Below are 20,702 nucleotides of genomic sequence, written 5' to 3'. Positions count from 1 at the left end.
AAAATTAGGACATTTTATTATTTGCCAAAATCAGGATTGATTACATCATTCCATGCTGCAGGCTTGTCTGTTAGTTAGATGATAAATAAATAAACTTGAAATAAATAAACTCTGCCATTTTGATGTGAATGCCTCCCCTGGCTTTAAACAAGAAACGTTTTGAGCTAATATCCAATTTTGGCACCAAATAATAAAATGTCCTAATCCCCCCCAACTAGACAGCTGACAATTAGGACCCATTCCTTAGCTTGCATCTGATGGGGAAAATGTACTTTCAAAACGCATTGATAGTTTACGATTTTTTTAAATGTAAATGCTAGCTTCAGAAGAGTTTTTCATTTTGCAAAAAAAAAACCCACCTGAGGAACCATGGGCGAGTTTGCAATTTTACTGACAGGATTTGCCGTGAGATTTTTTAAAACTTTTCGGGAATTACGCGTTTGAATGAAAGATCAAAAAAAGTCAATATTGCCTTACTTTTGATGAAATGCAGCGAGCAAACGCGATAATTCCCGATATTTTGGATCTTTAAATCTCCACGACAAATGTCCGCTGATCACTTCCGCTGGTTTAGCACCTTCAGCTCCCTCTTGAATTTACCTTAGTTTCTATCTTTTTTTTGGACTGTAAATTTAGGTAGCTGTGCCTCACGGTCACCCCGACTGGCACAGTAAATTGCAGCTCAAAAACTGGCCGTTTTCGATGTTTTTAACGGGTGTGAAAGTGCGTGTTTTCCCATTCACTAACATGTACCGGAAGTACCAAGTGTACTCCACTTTAAATTTTCGGTCACGTGGGTGCGGATCTACGCTCCAGTGACCTTTCGTGAAATCACCCTATACTGGCTATCTCCACTCTTATTCCTAATGTCAGGTCTCAAATGAAAATGTTGACTATATCTCCAAGAATGCTGCCTGACCTGCAAAGTTCCTCCCGCAGGTTGATTATTACTTGAAATCTTTGTTGAGACTGCCATTTTGATGATCCCAGCCTCCCCTGCCTCTTTGTTGTCACGGAAGCTTTTTAGCTATTCATCCAATATCAGGATCTGCACTGATCTAAGCAGTCGGATTTCAGCATTGGCTCATGACACCTGACAAAATCCAGACTCATGTTCAACAAATTTTCTATCATTCCCACTAACTTTCTGTAGAAATAAGGGCACTTCTACAGGGGAATCACGTGATCTTCGACCTGAAGCATGACCTTGTGTTTCTATTTCTTACAAATGCTGTCTGAGTTAAGAATGTTCCCAGTTATTGTTGTTGTCTTTCTGTGAACAAGGACAGAGTCTGAAGAAGGGTCTCGACCATTCCTTCCCTGCAGAGATGCTGCTGCCAGTCCCGCTGAGTTACTCCAGCATTTTGTGAGTATTTGGTTTAAACCGGCATCTGCAGGGCAGGCAGTTCCTTCCTTCCTGCAAACGACAGGGATTATTAGCAACAATGTTATTAATGTGTTGCAATTTGGTTCTCTGTTATGCCGCTTGTCATTGGCTGGGTGTAGAGGGAGCTCGGTTGCCATTGGTTCTTGGGGATTCTGTAACCGACGCGTCGGTTGGTTGCGCACCGCACAAGGCCGCCTATGATTGGCTGGCTGTAACACTGGCCGGTGATTGGCTGACAGGCGCGGGGCGAGGGCGCTGATTGGTTGGTTCTCCCCGCCAGGCGGGCGGTGATTGGCTGGCGCTGCCTATTGTCAGCCTCGAGCCCCTGGGTCCCGGGTCCCGGAGCCCGCGCCGCTCTAAGATCTTTGGTTGCTGCTACAGGCTCTTGTGTTGTTGCTGCTACAGGATCTTGTGTTGTTGCTGCCCCGACTTTGCAAAAGCTTCAGGAAACCGTGCAAGATGCCGACTGCGGGACCAGGGCGATGCTTCCGGGTTGCTCTTATTACTGCAATGAGTTTAAACCTCTTGCTCGCCCAGGAAGCTAATTTGAACCACTCCCCTACTGAGCACAGCGCCGTCCGCTTGTTTACAGACGAGGAGTTGGCAAAATACAATGGAGGAGAGGTGTGTACAATGTTAACTAACTAAAGTGTCGGTGAACTGCTGTAATTCCAGCACGCAACAAAAAGCTTTTCACTGTAGCTCAGTACACGTGAAACTGAACTGAGCTCCTCGGTGCACAGTTCGCTGATTTCAATATTTTTGGTTCCATGCGGATTTGCTGTGTCACATTTAGGTGGGAATGTAGCACATTTAGGTGGGAATTATCCTGCGTCTGGAATGAACGGGTGGTGCCCACGTGAAGTGTGGAGGAAGGAACTGCAGATGCTGGTTTGCTCCGAAGATAGACACAAAATGTTGGGAGTAACGCAGCGGGACAGGCAGCATCTCTGGAGAAAATGAATGGGTGATGTTTCGGGTCGAGACCCTTCTTTAGCTTTTCTCAACTTGGGTTCCCCGGACGCTAGGGGTTCCGAGAGAAATAGTGATAAATGGTCTAATCATTTTTGAGTTATTTTTGTGCTAGCGAAATCTCATGATGGTAACAGGGCTTATGTCAATGATAAACGGTAGCAAGGCTCTTCTCACTGTATATGCTCCCCTTAGGAAATACATTCAAAGGCACAGCATTTCCTTCCACTGCCTAGGGAGGTTTCACTGCAGTCGGGTGCTACACCCGTACTGTTGCTACACTACTCCAAGGAGTACACGCGATGAACTGCAGGTAGGCACTTACCATTGTTTCCAGCGTAGCGGGCCCGTTAAAACCCGCTGAAAATTTCATTTTTGCGCAGTAAATAATTATGGAAATCGGGATAAGCGTGTGAGACATTTAGCCTACTTCAGAATTCCAAAAGTGAGCAGAAATGACGGAAGATAGAAGCGAAAGTTGAAGGGACAACAACAGACAGAGTGCTTAGTGAACATTGGCCGTTTGCTCACTGCATTTCATCAACTAAGGTGTTTTTTCTTGATTCCTTTGGCATCTAAAAAGTTTCAGAAGTGATAAATCTGGCTGCAATTTTTTTTTAAATCGCCCATGGTTCCCAAGTGGGGTTTTACATACAAAATGAAAACGCATCTGAAAAATTTACAGCCAGATTTATCATTTCTGAGAATTTTTAGATACCAAAGGAATCAAGAAAAAAACACAAATAATGCCTTACTTGATGAAAATGCAGTGAGCAAACGCGATAACGCCCAATGTTTACCAAGCACTTTAGCTGCTGTTGTCCCTTCAGTTCTCGCTTCTCTATACCTTCATTTCACTTCACTTTTGGAATTCTAAAGTTGGGTACATGTCTCTCGCACTTACCCCGAATCCCACACAAAATTCAACATTTTGGCGGTTTGTAACAGGTAGGAAAGTACGCGTTTTTAGCATTAATATCATATACCGGAAGTGACGGATGTCCTCCAGATGGATTTAGCGGCTCCGTGCGTCGAGCCCTCTGACCCAGTGACCTTTTGTGCAACCCCCCTATACAGAAGATGCACAACTCTATCTCCCCCTGAAGCCCAACAACCGATCAGATCTACTTAAATGTATCCACTGCCTCGAGGATATAAAGTGTTGGATAGCCCAGAACTTCCTCCAACTAAACAAGAGTGTCTGAGGTCATCCTACTCGGCCCCTCGGACTAAATCAAAATGATAGCAGGCAGCCTTGGAAAAACCTTGGCGTGATATTTGATTCCACATTGAAAATTGACAAACAAGTCAATGCGGTGGTAAAAGCTAGCGTCCAGCTTCCGACGATAGCTAAAATAAAACAATTCCTCCAATTTGACTGCCTCGAAAAGATCATCCACTCATTTATCTCCTCCCGCCTTGATTACTACAACTCCCTTTACACTGGCATCAGCCAATCATCCCTGTCCCGCCTGCAATTGGTCCAAAACGCCGCAGCGAGACTCCTGACGGGCACCCGAAAAAGGGACCACATCACCCCGATTCTGGCCTCTCTCCACTGGCTCCCTGTGCAGTTCCGAATCAATTTCAAGCACCATCCTTAACGGGCTCGCCCCCACCTACATCAAAAATCTGCTTACCCACCATACCACCTCCAGGTCCCTCAGATCGGCCGACTTGGAGTTACTGACCATCCCAGCATAAGCTCAGGGGCGACCGCGCATTTGTGGTTGCAGCTCCGAGACTATGGAACAGCATCCCTCTTCCCATCAGAACTGCCCCCTCCATCAACTCTATTAAGTCCACACTTAAAACTTATTTCTACTCTCAAGCCTTTCTTGAGTCCTCTGAGGGAACGCTATTTGTATGTATCTATGTATGTATTGTTGATCTATGTACCACTGTTTGTAGCATGTTGGTACCTGCACTAATGTAAAGCACTTTGGCCATCGAGAGTTGTTTTTATAATTGTTGCTGTAGAAATAAAATTGACTTGACTTGAAGGCACTCATCCATTCCACATAGAATACACGAAACAGATTGCCACAAAACCACCTTGGAATTTTACATTTTTTAAAAGCTCACGGGTTTAATGAGTACTGCAGAACGATTGGAGTCGTTTATCACTTGATTCGTCTGAGACCAAAATTGTTTTGTCCTTCAAGGAACTGATGCGTTCCTTTGAATAAAATTCACGGGAGAATTTCTTAAAACTGTCTGATGCTGATACAATTATCATTTGAACTTTGGATGTATTAGTGGATGGGAAAGATTTAAACGGGTATCGGAATGGTCATTAAGGGCTCCGTCAGTCGATCACGGGCTTCCTGGCATGCAGGTACAGCCATTCACCCATGTTATTTAGTAAATTGTACCCATCATTTAGGGATGTTATATGAATTTTAAAAAGTTAAGTATGTTTATGTTTTTGTTAGTTTATCAAAAGTTTATTTATGTATGTTTTTGTTAGTTTGTGAAAAGTTTATGTGTTGTCCTCTCCCTCTCCCTAAGGTTAGTTGTGTTTGCCTTTATTTGCTTCAGTTTTATTTGTTTAAGTGTTATTTGTTCATATGACATATTGCCTTGATTTATCTTATGCCTTTTCAACATTGTCAGTAAACGATTTGGTTATTGTGGTAGTTATTATCTGTTTTTGTCTGTTTATATGTGTTATTTATGGTGTTGGTTATTTATGTTTATTTTTGTGTTTACAGATATGGTTGATTTTTTGAGTGAATGAAAACCTCCTTATGAGGTCTTGAACAAACAGTATGATTTCAGTTATTTTTTTGCATTGTCAATTAACTTGAGAAAAACGTAAGTTATTTTTTTGCTTAAACCAGTTATCAGAAAAATATATTATGTTTGCCTTGTGAACTTTAAGTTTATGAAAGAGCAAGAAGGAGATTAATAAAGATATATAATAATTTTTATATAGGGGTACTCTGAAACATGAAAATTATTTCAAGGGTTCCGCAAGGGTCAAAAGGTTGAGATGGGCAAAATCTCAAGCTTGACACTTAATTATGCTAACATTAAAACTGGACCTCCAATTTCACAACAGCACTATCTCAGCTATTCCTTCTAAGAAGGGTCTCGACCCGAAACGTCACCGATGTCTTCTGTCCAGAGATGCTGCCTGTCCCGCTGAGTTACTCCAGCTTTTTATCTATCTTCAGTGACAGGAACGAGGTCTCCAAGAAAGAACTCATCGCCGACCCTATTAAAATGCAACCTGACTTGCTATGGAGCATGAGCTGATGTGTGAGCCTTGGGTCGCCTGCTCCTCACTAGAAAATAAATGTTGCCTCAACATGTTTCCACGGGCACTAAAGCCAGACAGTGGATCCTATAACCCACTGAGGCCATTGGAATTTGCTATGCAATGATTAGGCGCAGCGTAATTGAGGGAAACTGCAAGATCAAGGAACTCTCAGAAGGGCAGTGGGGGAAGGGCATGCTTCAGATGCCTGGTGAGAAGATGTGGTAATGAAGTGGTGAACAGAATAAGTAATTCAAGGACTCTCTTCGGGCATCCCTGAAGAGTTTCAACATTGACATACACTACTGGGATCAACGAGCATCGATCGGGTTGTCCTGTTTGCTGCACCTGTATAAAAAGTGATGCTCATATAAGGAAGCATGACTTGGAGGAAGCAGAGAGGAAAAGAGACGCTCGCAAATTAAGAACCAGTTGCTACAGCATTCCTGAGCCTCTGTCACCTGTGACAAACTTTAGAGCCCTAATTGGTGTAATCAGCCATCTGCTTACACATTACAAAGCTACAGCCTCCATGTTATGATCTCAAGAACAGATCAACACACAATAGTTGACAAGGAATGGGCTGCGGGAAGGGGAATTAAAGTGTTGTTTAATTCCCCTTCCCGTCCCCACACTGACCTTTCCGTCCTAGGCATCCTCCATTGTCAGAGTGGGGCTAAACACAAATTGGAGGAACAACATCTTATATTTTGCTTGGACAGCTTACAACCCAGTGGTATGAATATTGATTTCTCTAACTTCAAGTAACCCTTGCATCCCCCCCTCTCTCCATCCCTCCCCCACCCAAGTCGTACCAGCTTCAAAGTTGTCCTGTTGAGTCATTGGCTATACTCGCTTTCACCTAGCTCACAACTAACAATGGCTTGGTTCCTTTAGCATCGTTACTTTTTTGCATATCTTTCATTCATTTGTTCTATATATCTCCACCTCACAGTCTATATCTCGTTTCCCTTCACCTAGCCCCCAGCTAACAATGGCTTGGTTCCTTTAGCATCGTTACTTTTTTGCATATCTTTCATTCATTTGTTCTATATATCTCCACCTCACAGTCTATATCTCGTTTCCCTTTCCCTTGGCTCTGTCTCGAGAATGTCCTTAATCCGAAACGTCACCTATTCCTTATCTCGATAGATGCTGTCTGACCCGCTGAGTTAATCCAGCTTTTTGTGTCTATCTGCAATGCAAGATATGTTGGTCAGTATGACAGAGGTGGCTCTTAAGAAGAGTTTGGGAAGGAAGAGAGTGGAACATAAATAGCATGTACTGTACCCATGAACTGGGGTCATACAAAGCCTCAATTGGCAAGAAATTGAATTTGACAATGGATTGAGAATTTGAAATTGGGACATTGGGCAATTGGATGCCAATATAGGTCAGTAGTAACAGCTGATGGAACACATCCAGGAGGGTCTTGGGTGAGCTAGAATGGAAGATGGCAACTCTGCAGATGAGCATTAGACAAGTGGAATTCTCAAGGAAGTGGGAATTCGGCACCAGAGACTGCTGAAATGGACACAAAACAATCCTTGGTCATCATAATTCTCTGAATTAATTTTTACTTCTGCCTTTCATTTACTGTGTGTGTGCGTGTGTTTAATTTTTTCTTTTGTGGTTCTTAGGACAATCAGCCGATCTACATGGCAATTAAGGGAGTGGTGTTTGATGTCACGTTGGGAAAAGGTAAACATTTTCTACATTCTGTCCAGTAGTTTTAAAAAAAAAAAATTTTAAAGAAGTAAGTACAGTCATATGGCACCAAAGTGCCTAATATATATTTTCATAATACATTTTATGTACAACTTTTTTTTTTGTTACATTGAAAAAAGATTAGAATAAGAAAAAGAAGTTAGATAGTAAAGAATAGAAAGATGTGAAATATATAGTGTGTGAAGAAAGAAAACGAGTAAATGAAGAAAGTTGAGAGAGAAAATAGAGAAAAGAAAATAAAATAAAAAAGAGAAGGAGATCATTATTTATAATCTTGACCAACCCTCGTCCAGTCCTGAAACAGTTATTTTTTACAATTGTGTTGCACCATATGATTCCAAAAAAACGACGAATGGAGACCAATCAATGGTCGATTTATCCATTATGATCGCATTCGCTTATGAATACTTGCAATGAACATTTGGTCTGGATTTACCCTTCCATTAGGATTCATTTTCGCATTTCCTCAAGATTTTGAGCTGTGTCCAATTTATTCCATACTTGCAAACCATCATTTTAAGGTTCCATTCTTGTTGGTATTTTGATTTCAAAAAATACCCTTCCAAAATCTATAAAGTATTAAAGTGTGTTATTTTTTTGCTATTGGACATTTACACAACTTCATTTGAAGTTTTTAGGGGTAATAATGAGGGGGGAACAATTCAATTTTAACTGAATTAGAGAGTGGTAGCATTTGTGTGGATATGAGCTTCCAGTGCTGAATTTTAGTGGTGGAGGCAGGTTCATTGGTATCATTTAAAAATAAATTGGATAGGCATATGGATGAGAAGGGAATGGAGGGTAATGGTATATGAGTGCAGGCAGGTTCAGAGAGGAAGAGAGACATGGCACAGACACCACACAAAAGTTTGGGACCAAAAAATTTGTTCGGCGATGGAAGGGAGGGGACTTGTAGTGGCACGAGATGGCCTGTTTCTCGTGCTGTACATTGTTATATAGGTTTGTTATTCACAACCACAGACATTAGTTTTTTTTTTGTGCATTTTTTTTTAGATAGTAAAGGAATACTAAAAACTATATCTTCTTAGTTAAGGTCCTCATAAAATAGATTTTACAAAGAGATGGCTGTTCAATTTATTCCCATCATTGGTCATTGACGTCAAATATAATATCTCTCCCCTTCCCCACACCCCCAACCTGAGGCAAGCCTAACCCCCAGAAGTATTTCATAAAATAAACAGGCTTCTCACATTTACATGTCATGACCAATGTTTTGGGGGAGGAGGCAACACACATCTTCGAAACAAATGTTTATGAGGGCAAGTGACAGAGAGGAGCACACTAGGGTGAACTTTGGAGATTTCACAATGTTTTTAGCTGCAGCAGGCATGTGGGATTCTGGGCTTTTGCAATCTGACCAAACTAATTCTGTGGAATGGCTAAGGGGACTCACCTATTTTGTAATGGTTAAGGAGGGGACAAGGGCAGTTGAGTGTCTACATGGTGGAATATTGGGTTGGGGGATCACACCATTGGGGGAGCACTGCACTTGGTCTAGTAAATATATAAAACTCAAATCGTTCCAGTTTGTGTGGTGCCTGCAGTATTAAGATTTTCAAACCTTTGTAATTTTTATCATTAGTTCCCGTTCCCACTCTTCTCTCTGTCTGCCTATTTTGATTCGTTGATGATATTGCTCCTGCCTTTCATTGCTTCCAATAAGTCACACTTCGACCCTTGTAAATTTTTCAAGCAAACTGGATATTTAAAATACTGTTGTTTTTCATTTAAATTTGCAGCAGGCAGGGGAGGTGCAATTGAGGGAGGCAGGGGAGTGCTGGAAACTTACATTTGGCAACGGCTTCAGTTCCATTGGAGGAGACGGGTGCATGGTGGAATATTGGATTGGGGGAATCACACCATTGGGGGAGCAGACCCAACGGGTCTGCACTTGGTCTAGTAATACATAAAATTCGGAAGTGAAAGTCCCCCGACCTCTTTTGGTTTACATAAGTGTTTTTTTGTGATTCTATGTGATCTATAGTCCCAAATATAACTGTCCAGTACAGTTAAACATTCAAAATGTTACACTAAAACTGCAACAGAAGCCTGATTGATGTAAACCTATGATGGCAAATTATATTTTTGCTGGTATTCATTTTTCCAATTGTCTGCAAAATTATTATGGGTTCAATAACAATACTGCTTGTGAAGTCAAATAGCAAGCACACAGGACCTCTGACCCAACTCGACTATGCCAACCCAAACGCCTGTCATATTGCTGTGTTGACCCATATACCTCAACCTTTCCCATCTAGGTGTACCTGTCCAAATATGTTTTAAATGTTTTTTTTCATTCTTTCAACAATATTTTGTTGACATCCCTATTTTAGTCAAAAAATTACAGGGTATGTAAAATTATATGTTTCTAGCTCTCCTGGCTATTTGACTAACTTTACTGCATTTAAAAGTTCCCATGTTAGCCACAGTTATTCTGCTCTCCCAAGTTTAGTTTAGAGATACATCGCAGAAACAGGCCCTTCGGCCCACCAGAGTCCATGCCGACTAACGATTCCAGCACGACTGTCCTACTGTTAGAAATTTTCCACCAAAGACTATTACAAAAACTGAGGTAGAAACTGAACAAACTTTATTGTGAGAGAGAGAGTCACACAGAGCCCAAGTGTCTGTGGGAGTCCTCTCTGTGCTAATACTGAAGAACATCTCTTTTATACATTGATTAAAACCAGAAAGCGTCCAGACAAATGGTAATTAACAAGGACACTCAGAATTAAAAGGAAATAACATTTAGCTGTGGAATGCTTCACTGGAGCGAGATTAGCAGTTTGCAAGCTATGCAATTGCTCCCAATCACTTGGCTGAAACCTGTTCAGTAGCTGGATTGTGCTCTCGGCATTTCGGTAAGCGATCTTGTACAGACACAGATATAATACACAAGGTAATCGATACATACATTTTCCATCACCTACACGCACACACTAGGGACAAATTTTACATTTACCAAGTCAATTAACCTACGTACCTGTACGTCTTCGGAGTGTGGGAGGAGACCGAAGATCTTGGAGAAAACCCACACAGGTCACAGGGAGAGCATACTAACAACGTACAGACAGCAATCTTAGTAGGGAACGAACCTGGGTCTTTGGCGCTACATTCGCTGCAAGGCAGCAACTCTACTGTTGCGCCACTGTGCCGCCCATATGGTTAGGTAACATAGGTAACAACCTAAATAATGACTGCAGATGTTCATCGGCTCAGACTCTTCCAAATCTTGGCTTTTTATACCCCTGTCACCATTAAAGTTTCTATTCTTGCCCTCACCGTACTCCGGTACAACTACCAGCTTAATTCCCTAAAGTCCAAAGCCCATAGATTTGAATGCGGTTGTTTTAAACTATTCATTATCAGATCTGTTTGCTCTGCATCAAGCAAAACATGCTCTTGTGGATCAAAACTGTTACCTCTTGGATAGCCAGGAAAGAATCACAACATATTTTCTCCAAATCTGTTTCCTTGCACAACCTATTTCTCTCCCTACATTTTGTCCCAGTCACTGTGAGGAATTATCACCAATGTTGAGAACATTTAAACACACTTTCAAAGGCAGACACAAAATGCTGGAGTAACGCAGCAGGACAGGCAGCATCTCTGGAGAGAAGGAATGGATGACTTTTCAGGTCGAGACCCTTCTTCAGGGCTTTCAAAGGCTCTGTGAAAGTCTGTGATAGCATTCTTTACATTTCCCCTATCCAGTATTGAGTAGTTTCTCTGAAGACATGAATGTCCTGTACTTTTTATTAGATTCTTCACCAATAAACGGAAAATAAGAATCGATGTACAGGAAAAACCACCTTTCCTTGGCAGAGATTCCAATGACATGGAGGCTTATATTTCATTACACATTAGGTCTGAAACTTGCTGCCTGAAAGGGTGATGGTGACGAAAGCCTTCACCACATTGTGGGGAAAACAATTAGATAATTGCTGCAGTAATAGTAATCTGCAAAGCCAGTGATGAAGAGCTGGGCAGTGGGATTGACTGAAGTGCAGATAATCTGGTACCCAAGGGACTTTTGATACCAGACATGCTGATGTTACTCATTTCACCCAGTGTATTTCATTTCACTTTTTTCTTTACATGTTACACAGTAATCTAACACATTTTCCAGTGAACTTGATGAATTTAAAGAGAATGAGAAGCTAAACTTTGTGTTCAAAGGTAGCAAGAGGCACAGATCAAAGGATTCAAAGGTCTTTTATTGCCACATGTAACAATTACCATACAGCCATGCGGAAAAAAAAGCAACAAGACGCACAACTACATACGTTAACATAAACATCCACCACAGTGGATTCCCCACATTCCTCACTGATGGAAGGCAAAAAAGTCCAACCTTCTTCCTCTTTATTCTCCCGCGGTCAGGGCAATCGAACCATCTGTTAGGGCAAACAAAGCTCACGCAGCTGGCGGTCGAAACTCCTGTGGCTCAGAGTTCCCTGAAGTCGGTCTCTAACTAGAGACCATGAGCTCCACTGTGTTAAAGTCCGCAAGCACCCAGGGTTGGAGTTCCGAGGTCGATCTCTGGCAAAGGGATCACGTGCTCTGCGATGGTAAGTCCGCAGGCACCCCGCGATGGAACTCTCAAAATCGGTCTCTAGCAAAGGCCGCCAGCTCCTCTATGTTAGGCGCAATGCGGACGAAGATACGATACGGAAAGAAATCGCATCATCTCCGTCGAGGTAAGAGATTAAAAAAAGCTTCCCCCAATCCCACCCCCTACATAAAACAAGCTAAAGAACACTAAAAACATACATTTAACACATTAAAACACAAAGAAGGAAGGGACAGACAGATTGTTGGCGAGGCATCCATTGCTGGCGCCACCCGGTAGTAACAATCTTGTAACAGATCTTGTCTAAGAATGAGCGTGATATTAGTGCCTTTCAGCTTTTCAAACAAGATGAAGCACTTATACACACCTAGCTGGCTCCAGCTACCCCCCTGGTCCACCTGGTCCCAACCCCACCAGCAGCCACTAACCCATCCTTCTTCCTTACTGCCTGAACAGGTGATGGAAGCAGAAGCTAGTATGACAGTCTCTAAACCAAATACCTGGACAACTGTTAAGAGATCTGTAAACCATCTATGTATGAGAGCACAGATAGGGGAAATAGTCAAAATCATTTTCCCCATGGTAGGTTATCAAGAACAATAAGGCACAGATTTAAGGTGACAGAGGATCTGAGGGCTATATTTTTGCAAAAAGTAGTGGCTATCTGGAAAAAGTATGTGTATTTGTGTGTGTGTGTGTATGTGTATGTGTGTGTGTGTTTATATGTGTATATGTGTGTGTATATATATATATATATATATATATATATATATATGTGTATGTGTAATACATATATATATATATATATATACATACACACACTGATACTTTTTTTATATATATTATATATATATATATTATATATAATGTACTATATATTTATATATAATGTGTTTTGCTGACACTGCAACTGTACTTTTTTTCTCATTATATGTTCATTGTACTTTTATCTGTTGGACGCTGACAAGTAAAATTTCATTGTTTTATCTGGGACATGTGACAATAAAACACTCTTGACAGACTACCGGTGGAGGTGGTGGAATCAGATGCTATTATCAGACATAGGAGCAGAATTTGGCCATTCAGCCTATAGAATCCGCTCTGCCATTTAATCATGGCTGATCTATTTTTCCCATCAACCCCATTCTCCTGCTTTCTCTCCGTAACCATTCCCACTCCTAATTAAACCTATTAATCTTCACTTTTAAAATAACCAATGTCATAGCCTCCACATCCGTCTGGCAATGAATTCCACAGTTTCACCACCCTCTGGTTAAAGAAATTCCTCCTTATCTCCATTCTAAGGGAGCATCCTTTTATTCTGAAGCTGTGCCATCTGGTTATAGACTCTCATTACTGGAAACATCCTTTCCACATCGACTCTATCTAGGCCTTTCATTATGCGGTAAGATTCAATCATTCTTCTTAATGTGTTTACGGTGTACTTGGGCAGGCGTATAAATAGGCAATGTACAGGGAGATGGATCCTAATGCAGGCAAATGCATTGGTGTAGGAAGGAACTGCAGATGCTGCTTTACAGTAAAGATAGTCACAAATTGCAGGGGTAACTCAGCAGGTCAGGCAGCATCTCTGGAGAAAAGGAATAGATGCCGTTTCGGGTCGAGACCCTTCAGCCTGACCACCTTCAATCTGAAGAAGGGCCTCGACCCAAACATCGCTGTTCCTTTTCTCCAGAGATGCTGCCTGACCAACATTGATTGGGGTAGAAGGGCAAAAACATCAGAATAGACCTGATGGGCTGAAAGGCCTGTTTCTATGCTGAACAGCTCTGACTATAAAAGCTGATTGTGGCTCCAGCCACATATTTAGCTCTCACTCCCAGTAAATATGGCCAAACTCAGCCCCTGGGGTCACAACGACTTGGTCTACTAATGTGTGAGACAAATGCCAAACCATCTGGTCGCAAGGACAATGGATGCCGATTATCACTGTTTTACTGTAAGGATGGCACAGATTTCAAAGGACTGATAGGGTCATTGTATGTTTTCAATCATGATTTATGTCCTAAAATATTTCAGGTGTTGAATCTCAGTTTTTCAGTTGCACCAGTCGATCAAATGTACCAAACAAGCATTAAACTAAACTGCTGTTTTTTTTGTTTTTTTTTGCTCTTGTGTGCTGTTGTCCCCTTTTAACTTGTGATGCCCCATCCTCCTGTGAATTAACTCGAGGTATTGAAGTGGTATATTTGTGATTTTTGTTTCTTTGTTATAAAGAGTAGGGACTGTGTTTAGTTTAAGCAGCAAATATTTCAGTGTATAACTCCAAGAGTAACACAGTCCTTGTCCTCCACCTCATTTCATCCAAATTCCCATGGGAAAGTTACATACGAAAGGTAGCGCTTTCCATTTGCAGGGGGTGTGTCAAATTGCAAACATGGTGGCTGTACTGTGACTGAAGAACATGTAACATGCTATGTCTGAAACTCCTCTTTCTTCTTGTAGAATTTTATGGCAAAGATGCCCCATACAATACACTGGCGGGGAGAGACTCGACACGTGCAATAGCAAAGATGTCTTTGGAATCTAAAGACCTCACACATGATACTGTAAGATTTCCTTTTGGAATTATGTTTCCCCTGATTGCTGGCTTGTATTCTTTTAGATCACTTGATAATAAGCTAAGTCTTGTTTGGAAGTGACAAGGGGGTGCTAAATTGTGATTTGGTATTGCATTTGGCTGCATTGTGAATGTGTTACTGCATTTTATATAGTACAGTACAGGAATGGACCCTTCGTTCCTTAATGCTTGTGCCAAACAAAATGGTGTTAAACAGATCTCAGCTACCTGTATATGATCCAATCCCTCTAATCCCTGCACTTCCATGTGCATATCCAAAAGCCTCTAAAACGCCATTATCATTTCTGCTTCCATCACCACCCCAGACACCCACCAATCTCTGTGTATATTAAAAAAAAACTTGCCCTGTTAAACTTCCCTCTCTCGCTTTATAGCTAAGCTCTAATATTGGACATTTCCACCCTGAGAAAAAAAGTTTCTGACTGTATCCTATCTATGCCTCTCATACTTTTACATGCTTCTATCCAGTCTCCCATCAATTTCTGATGTTCCAGAATAAACAATCCAAGTCTATCCAACCTCTCCCTGTAGCTGAAACCCTCTAATCTAGGCAGCATTCTGGTAAACCTCCTCTGCACTCTCTCCAAAGCCTTCATATATTTCCTGTAATGGGGCCACCAGAACTGCATGCAATCAATATTCCAAGTATGGCCTAACCTAAGTCCTGTGTAGCTACATCATGAATCCCTGACTTGTATTTGATGCCCCAAGCTATGACGGCAAGCATATCATATGTTGCCTCAATTGCCCTATCTACTTGTGCTGCCACCTTCAGGACTCCCAAGATCCCTCTGAGCATCAATGCTGTTTGCCATTAATATACTCTCTCCTTGCATTCAACCTCCCAAAATTGATCATCACACACTTACTTGGGTTAAACACCATCTACTATTTCACTGCTCATTTCTGCAGCGTGTCTATATCCCTCTGTATCTTCCGACAGCATTCCTCTATGTCTGTAACTCCTCCAATTTTGGTGTCATCGGCAAACTTGCTCACCAACCTATCTACATTTTTGTATAGATCATTTATATATCACAAACAGCAGAGGTCTCAACACAGATCCCTGCGGAACTCCACTGGTCCAGACCTCCAGCCAGAGTATCTACCTTCCACGACAGCCCTATGCATCAGCCAGTTCAAAATCCATATGACTAAGTAATTGTGAATCCTGTACATCTTAATCTTCTTCTTCTGGATCAGTATTTCATGAGGGACCTTGTCAAATGCCTCACTAAAATCCACGTATACACCATTCATCGCCCTACCTTTATCAGTCTCCTTCATCACCTCCTCAAATAAAACTCAATCAAGTTAGTGAGACACGACCTGTTGCGTGCAATGCAGTGCTGGCTATAATCTTTAATTAGCCCATTCTCTTTTCCAATTGGTAAAATTATTCTGATCAAATGTACATGTACTGTTTTGGTTTCTCCAACAAAATGTTATTTAGTTCACTACTCAGTGGCAATTTGAATTTCCCAATGGGCGTATTAATTTATGGAGGACAATATTTATTCATTTTGAAGGTATTTTAATTTTTTAAAGTTTACAAAACATGTCCTACTCTACATAGACTTTTATTTATCATACCACAGAAGGAAACCACAGCCGATCCCTAGTAGAGTCATGCACCAACGAGTTTAACCTTACTCTTTCTCACTTGCATACTTTAAGTGGTATACAGTCAGTTAACAAAAGGACATATTTGAGAAAGTAAAGAAACCCAGGTACCCAGCGGAAGCCCAAACAGTCACAGGGAGAGCATTTGACTGTAATAATAATAATAATAATACATTTTATTTTCGGGTGCCTTTCAAAGTCTCAAGGACACCTTACAAAAGTTAACAGAAGAGAAAAAAAAATACATATAGTCGGAGAAAAATAAATAATGAGGACATCATCAATACACAAATTAAAGATAGAAATCGCTCCAGACAGAAAATCAAAAAATTAAAAAAAACACAATGTGAAGAGAGAGCAGCGGCAGCTAAAGCGCGCCAGCGTCCACTCTCCCTTCCGACAGCCATCTTGGACACAGACTAACATGTTAACTTACACACAGAAAAATCACCCCCCCCACAGTGGATACCACTGTGGGGGAAGGCACAAAGTCCAGTCCCCATCCCCAGTTCACCCAAAGTCAGGCCTATTGAGGCCACCGCTATTGCCTCTATGGAGGCCCGATGTTCCTGGCCGTTCCAGCCGGGTGGTGTTGCCCCGGCGTCGGGAGAGTCCTCACAGCGGCTGGGCCACCTGGAACGGCTGCTTCCTAGCAGGGGATTGTCCGCTTCCGAAGCCGACAGGGCCGCGCCGGGTTGGAGCTCCCAGGCTCCCGATGTTAAAGTCGGCGCCGCCCGCTCCGCTCCGCAGACCCGCAGCCCGGAGGTGTTGCTCTCGGCGGTCCAGCTCACCGGAGCTCCAGCGCGGCGACCCAGGCAAGGCATCGCCCGCTCCGCGATAGCGCTCCAGCGCTGTGCCGCCAACGAAGCCGAGGTGCTGGGCGGTCCCCACCAGGAAATGGCGCTCCACGCCCGCTGGTAGGCCACGAGGACGGGTCGACGGGCAGCCCGGAGAAAAAAGCTGCCTCACCGACCAGGTAGGGACCTAGAAGTAAGGTTACCTCCTTCCCCCCACAATAAGAAGTCCATTTCTCCAACAAACTAAGAACAAGACTTACTAAAAACTTTAAAAAAAAATGAATTAAACGGACGGCTGCTGGTTAGCAGCCGTTCCACAAGATGGCTCCTCCATGTAGACAGTATCTGAAGTCAGGATGGTCCTGGGTCCCTGGATCAGAGGCAGCAGCTGATCCACCATCTTCCTCTTTTACAAAGGATGGCCCAATGCCAGTTTAAATATTATAATGAATGTGCAATTAAATTTAATTGTAGAAGAGTTCATTCGCCGTTTTCCATCTAATGAAATATCCAAGCATTTTGGCTGTTGTGTAAAGGGATCTTTTGCCCCTTTTTAATTAATAATCATAAGATCTGCCTCAGAGGGCAGTGGAGGCAGGTTCTCTGGATGCTTTCAAGAGAGAGCTAGATAGGGCTCTTAAAAATAGCAGTCAGGGGATATGGGGAGAAGGCAGGAACGGGTTGATCTGATTGGGGATGATCACATTGAATGGCGGTGCTGGCTCGAAGGGCCGAATGGCCTACTCCTGCACCTATTGTCTATTGTCTATAAAATCTATTTCCTGCAAGTCATTAAATAAAACCCATCTTTATTTAATTCTTCCTAAACAAGAGGCCTGTTAAAAAAAAGCTCTCTGCAACAAAACAAGAGGAAATAAATATCACAGTAAATCTTATCTAAAACCTTGTGGGCACTCTTTGGTTTGTCAAAGCACCAGCGTGTAATAATTTTTGCTGCAATGAACTGGGTAGTTGCTTGTAGGATCCCGTGCAATATCAGCCCTGTCTGTCCCCAGCTTTGTGAACTGTGTAAAGTTGTTTGAGTTGTCTTGCAGCCTGGTCCTCCTTATTTCTCCTCCCGGGGCCATGTTACTGTTGAGACCATGCTGCTTAATTCTGGGGCTTGGATTGTATCTGCAACAGGTCGTCTAAGTCTGATCACTGTGGGTAATTTTAAGCAGGAGAATAGGGCAAGCAAGATCTGGCCCAAACTACCAATACGTTAAAGGAACACTCGAATGACCATGGTTGACCCCTGATGGAGAGACCAGGAACTGCAGATGCTGGTTTACAAAAGAAATACACAAAGTGCTGGAGTAACTTTGTTAAACCCTTATCTTTGACTGCTTTCTCTCATGCTGCCACTAGATGGTACTCCATGATCTTTTGTTCCAAAATAAATCTAATTCCCGGTGGACTGGAAGCAACCACTTGTTGCCATTCCACCTTTGATCATTGTTGGCCCATTCTTAGACTATGCAAAAAATATATAGTGGAATTAATTGCTTCATTCAATTTTGTATCAGATAATGCCAATTAAAGGTAATATGCAAATTCATGTTTGAACTTTTAAAATTCATCAACACATCTGCTGTACATCAGATTTGCTTTGCCTACAATGTCTAATAAATTGAGTTTTAATGTCAGTTTATTTTTTATATATACTTGTATATATACTTGCTTGATAACCTCTCTAAACTAGTTACAACTAGCACAACCCAGAAATATGCTGTTTCTTGCTAACCGCGAATAAGGCCATATGAGATGTCCTTGTAATAACAAGTCTACAGTTTATCTGAGAAGTTCGCTGCCCAGTAATTCAAACTACCTTTAGAATTGAATTACTTTGTCCATTTCATTTTAGTTAATTGCAACATTATTGAACGATGTATCATCCACGTCCACAATTCCATTCATTGTGAATCTGCAGAGTCCTTGTTGTTGCTGGTAATGAGACTTTTAATAATGACTCCAGCTGATTCTTTATCGTCCTTTATATTTTTAAATGCTTCATTTTGGCAGTACTCCCACAACCCAAGTTGCTGGGGTTTGGAAACCCAACAATGTGCTTAAATCTTGAGTGGAAGAAGATGGGGGAAAAGCTGATGTAAATCAACCCGATTCTACAATAGTGATTTTATTTCAGTGCAGCATTGATTTAAAAAATGAACTCGGCAACCATTTCTTGCCATCTCCCAAGTTGGCTGTGAACAGGGTTTCCTTTGGAGATGCCAGTTATGTGGGATTTAAGGTATACAAATTAACAGCTGCCAATTTTCATTTTTGTGAGTGTGTGTTCAAAAAAAATGTGACTTGGAACCTATGCATGTGAGCTCCAATGCAACCAGAGTTGAATCTCTGCCTTCCTGTTTCCAACTACTAGTTCATTTCAATCAAAGGTGACGCCTTACCCGGATGACTGGAGCCTTGCCGCAACTGCTGGTTTGTATTTTGCATTCCCGTAAACGTGCAGCCCATTTAATATATGTGGTTTATTTTCCATTGTTTCACAGAATGGACTAACTGATGATGAACTGAAGTCTTTAGATGATGTTTTCAACAGTTTGTACAAGACCAAGTATCCTATTGTTGGCTACACTGCACGTCGAATTCTTAATGATGATGGCAGCCCCAACAAAGATTTTAAACCTGAAGATCAGCCGCATTTCAATATTAAAGATGAGTTTTGACCTCTTTGTATTAAAAGTTTTTGTATTTAAAGTGTAGTAGCAACTGTTTGTACATTACAGATTTCTTTTGTACTGTACATTTTTCTTTAAAAAAAAGTACATTATCCGTAACAAATACCACTTTGAAAGTTAAATTCAATGGTTTTTGAACTTTGATATGAGAAATTAAACAACCTGTTACGTGCTGAATAAACAAGTAAATATTGAACGTCATTTGCAAACTAGGAAGACTGTTTCTTATCAAAAATGCCAACTATATTGAGATATTAAAACCTCTGGTACATTTTAATGTGTTTGGTTTTATTCATTAATTTTGAAATGGCCTATTTGCAGAGATTATTCATCGTGTTTGAAAAGGCAAAGGCTAATATTGGGACACAATAAACATACACCTGTAATATTTATTTTCCCTATCTTTCCATTTGCATTCCCCATTTGCAACCAAGAAATTAAAGAAAATAGCTTTTCTTTTTGTGTACCTTGCATACCAAATTACTGTTGAGGTATAACCTCAAAATACTTGGGGCAGTTGGAGATATTTTGTACGTGTAATAAGGTGGAGAGCATTGATAATGTTTGTTTTTGGATTAGCCATGACAGCATTTATATCTTTATGCATTTTGCTTTATTTTTTAAACTAAAACAACACACGTTTAATTATCAGCATTGCTGGACAAAATGACTTGTTTGATTTTTCTTTTGTCTGCTTTTATTTGGATGCTTTTGTTTAATTCTTCATTGTTAGTTTTCTAACTACTTTCCTTCCATTGTATCTAAATGGTCATCTTTTCTATTCTGATTTGTAAATACTTTACTGTAGTACACGGGTATTGTGTACAATAAGAGTATATTGACAGCAGGCATGGGCCACTTTGAGATCAGGAGCAATGTCTTTTTGCTGCGTTTCCTCTAAAACAAAAACAGTTTCTCAGTGTAGAGTTTTCTTTCTACGTGATCTCTTATGTACAAACCTTGAGAGGTTTAATGTCTGCAACTCATTGTGTTCCATTTACCATCCTCTTTAAGTGTTCACATTAGTTTAGAGAT

At 41.3% G+C, this 20,702-nt stretch overlaps 1 protein-coding gene across 1 annotated transcript; it reads left to right on the top strand.

Annotated features, from left to right (window-relative positions):
- Window positions 1-1,774: 1,774 nt before the first annotated feature.
- Window positions 1,775-19,940, top strand: nenf (neudesin neurotrophic factor). Its single transcript, XM_055639780.1, has 4 exons — window positions 1,775-2,011; window positions 7,262-7,322; window positions 14,410-14,513; window positions 19,479-19,940. The coding sequence occupies exons 1-4, from the start codon at window positions 1,847-1,849 to the stop codon at window positions 19,653-19,655; spliced, it is 507 nt and encodes a 168-aa protein (XP_055495755.1). The 5' UTR covers window positions 1,775-1,846; the 3' UTR covers window positions 19,656-19,940.
- Window positions 19,941-20,702: the final 762 nt, after the last annotated feature.

The sequence above is a fragment of the Leucoraja erinacea genome, chromosome 8, assembly GCF_028641065.1.
Source record: "Leucoraja erinacea ecotype New England chromosome 8, Leri_hhj_1, whole genome shotgun sequence".
Classification (NCBI taxonomy): Eukaryota; Metazoa; Chordata; class Chondrichthyes; order Rajiformes; family Rajidae; genus Leucoraja; species Leucoraja erinaceus.
Note: the sequence above shows the minus strand (reverse complement) of the source record. Positions and strands in the feature narration are given on the sequence as shown.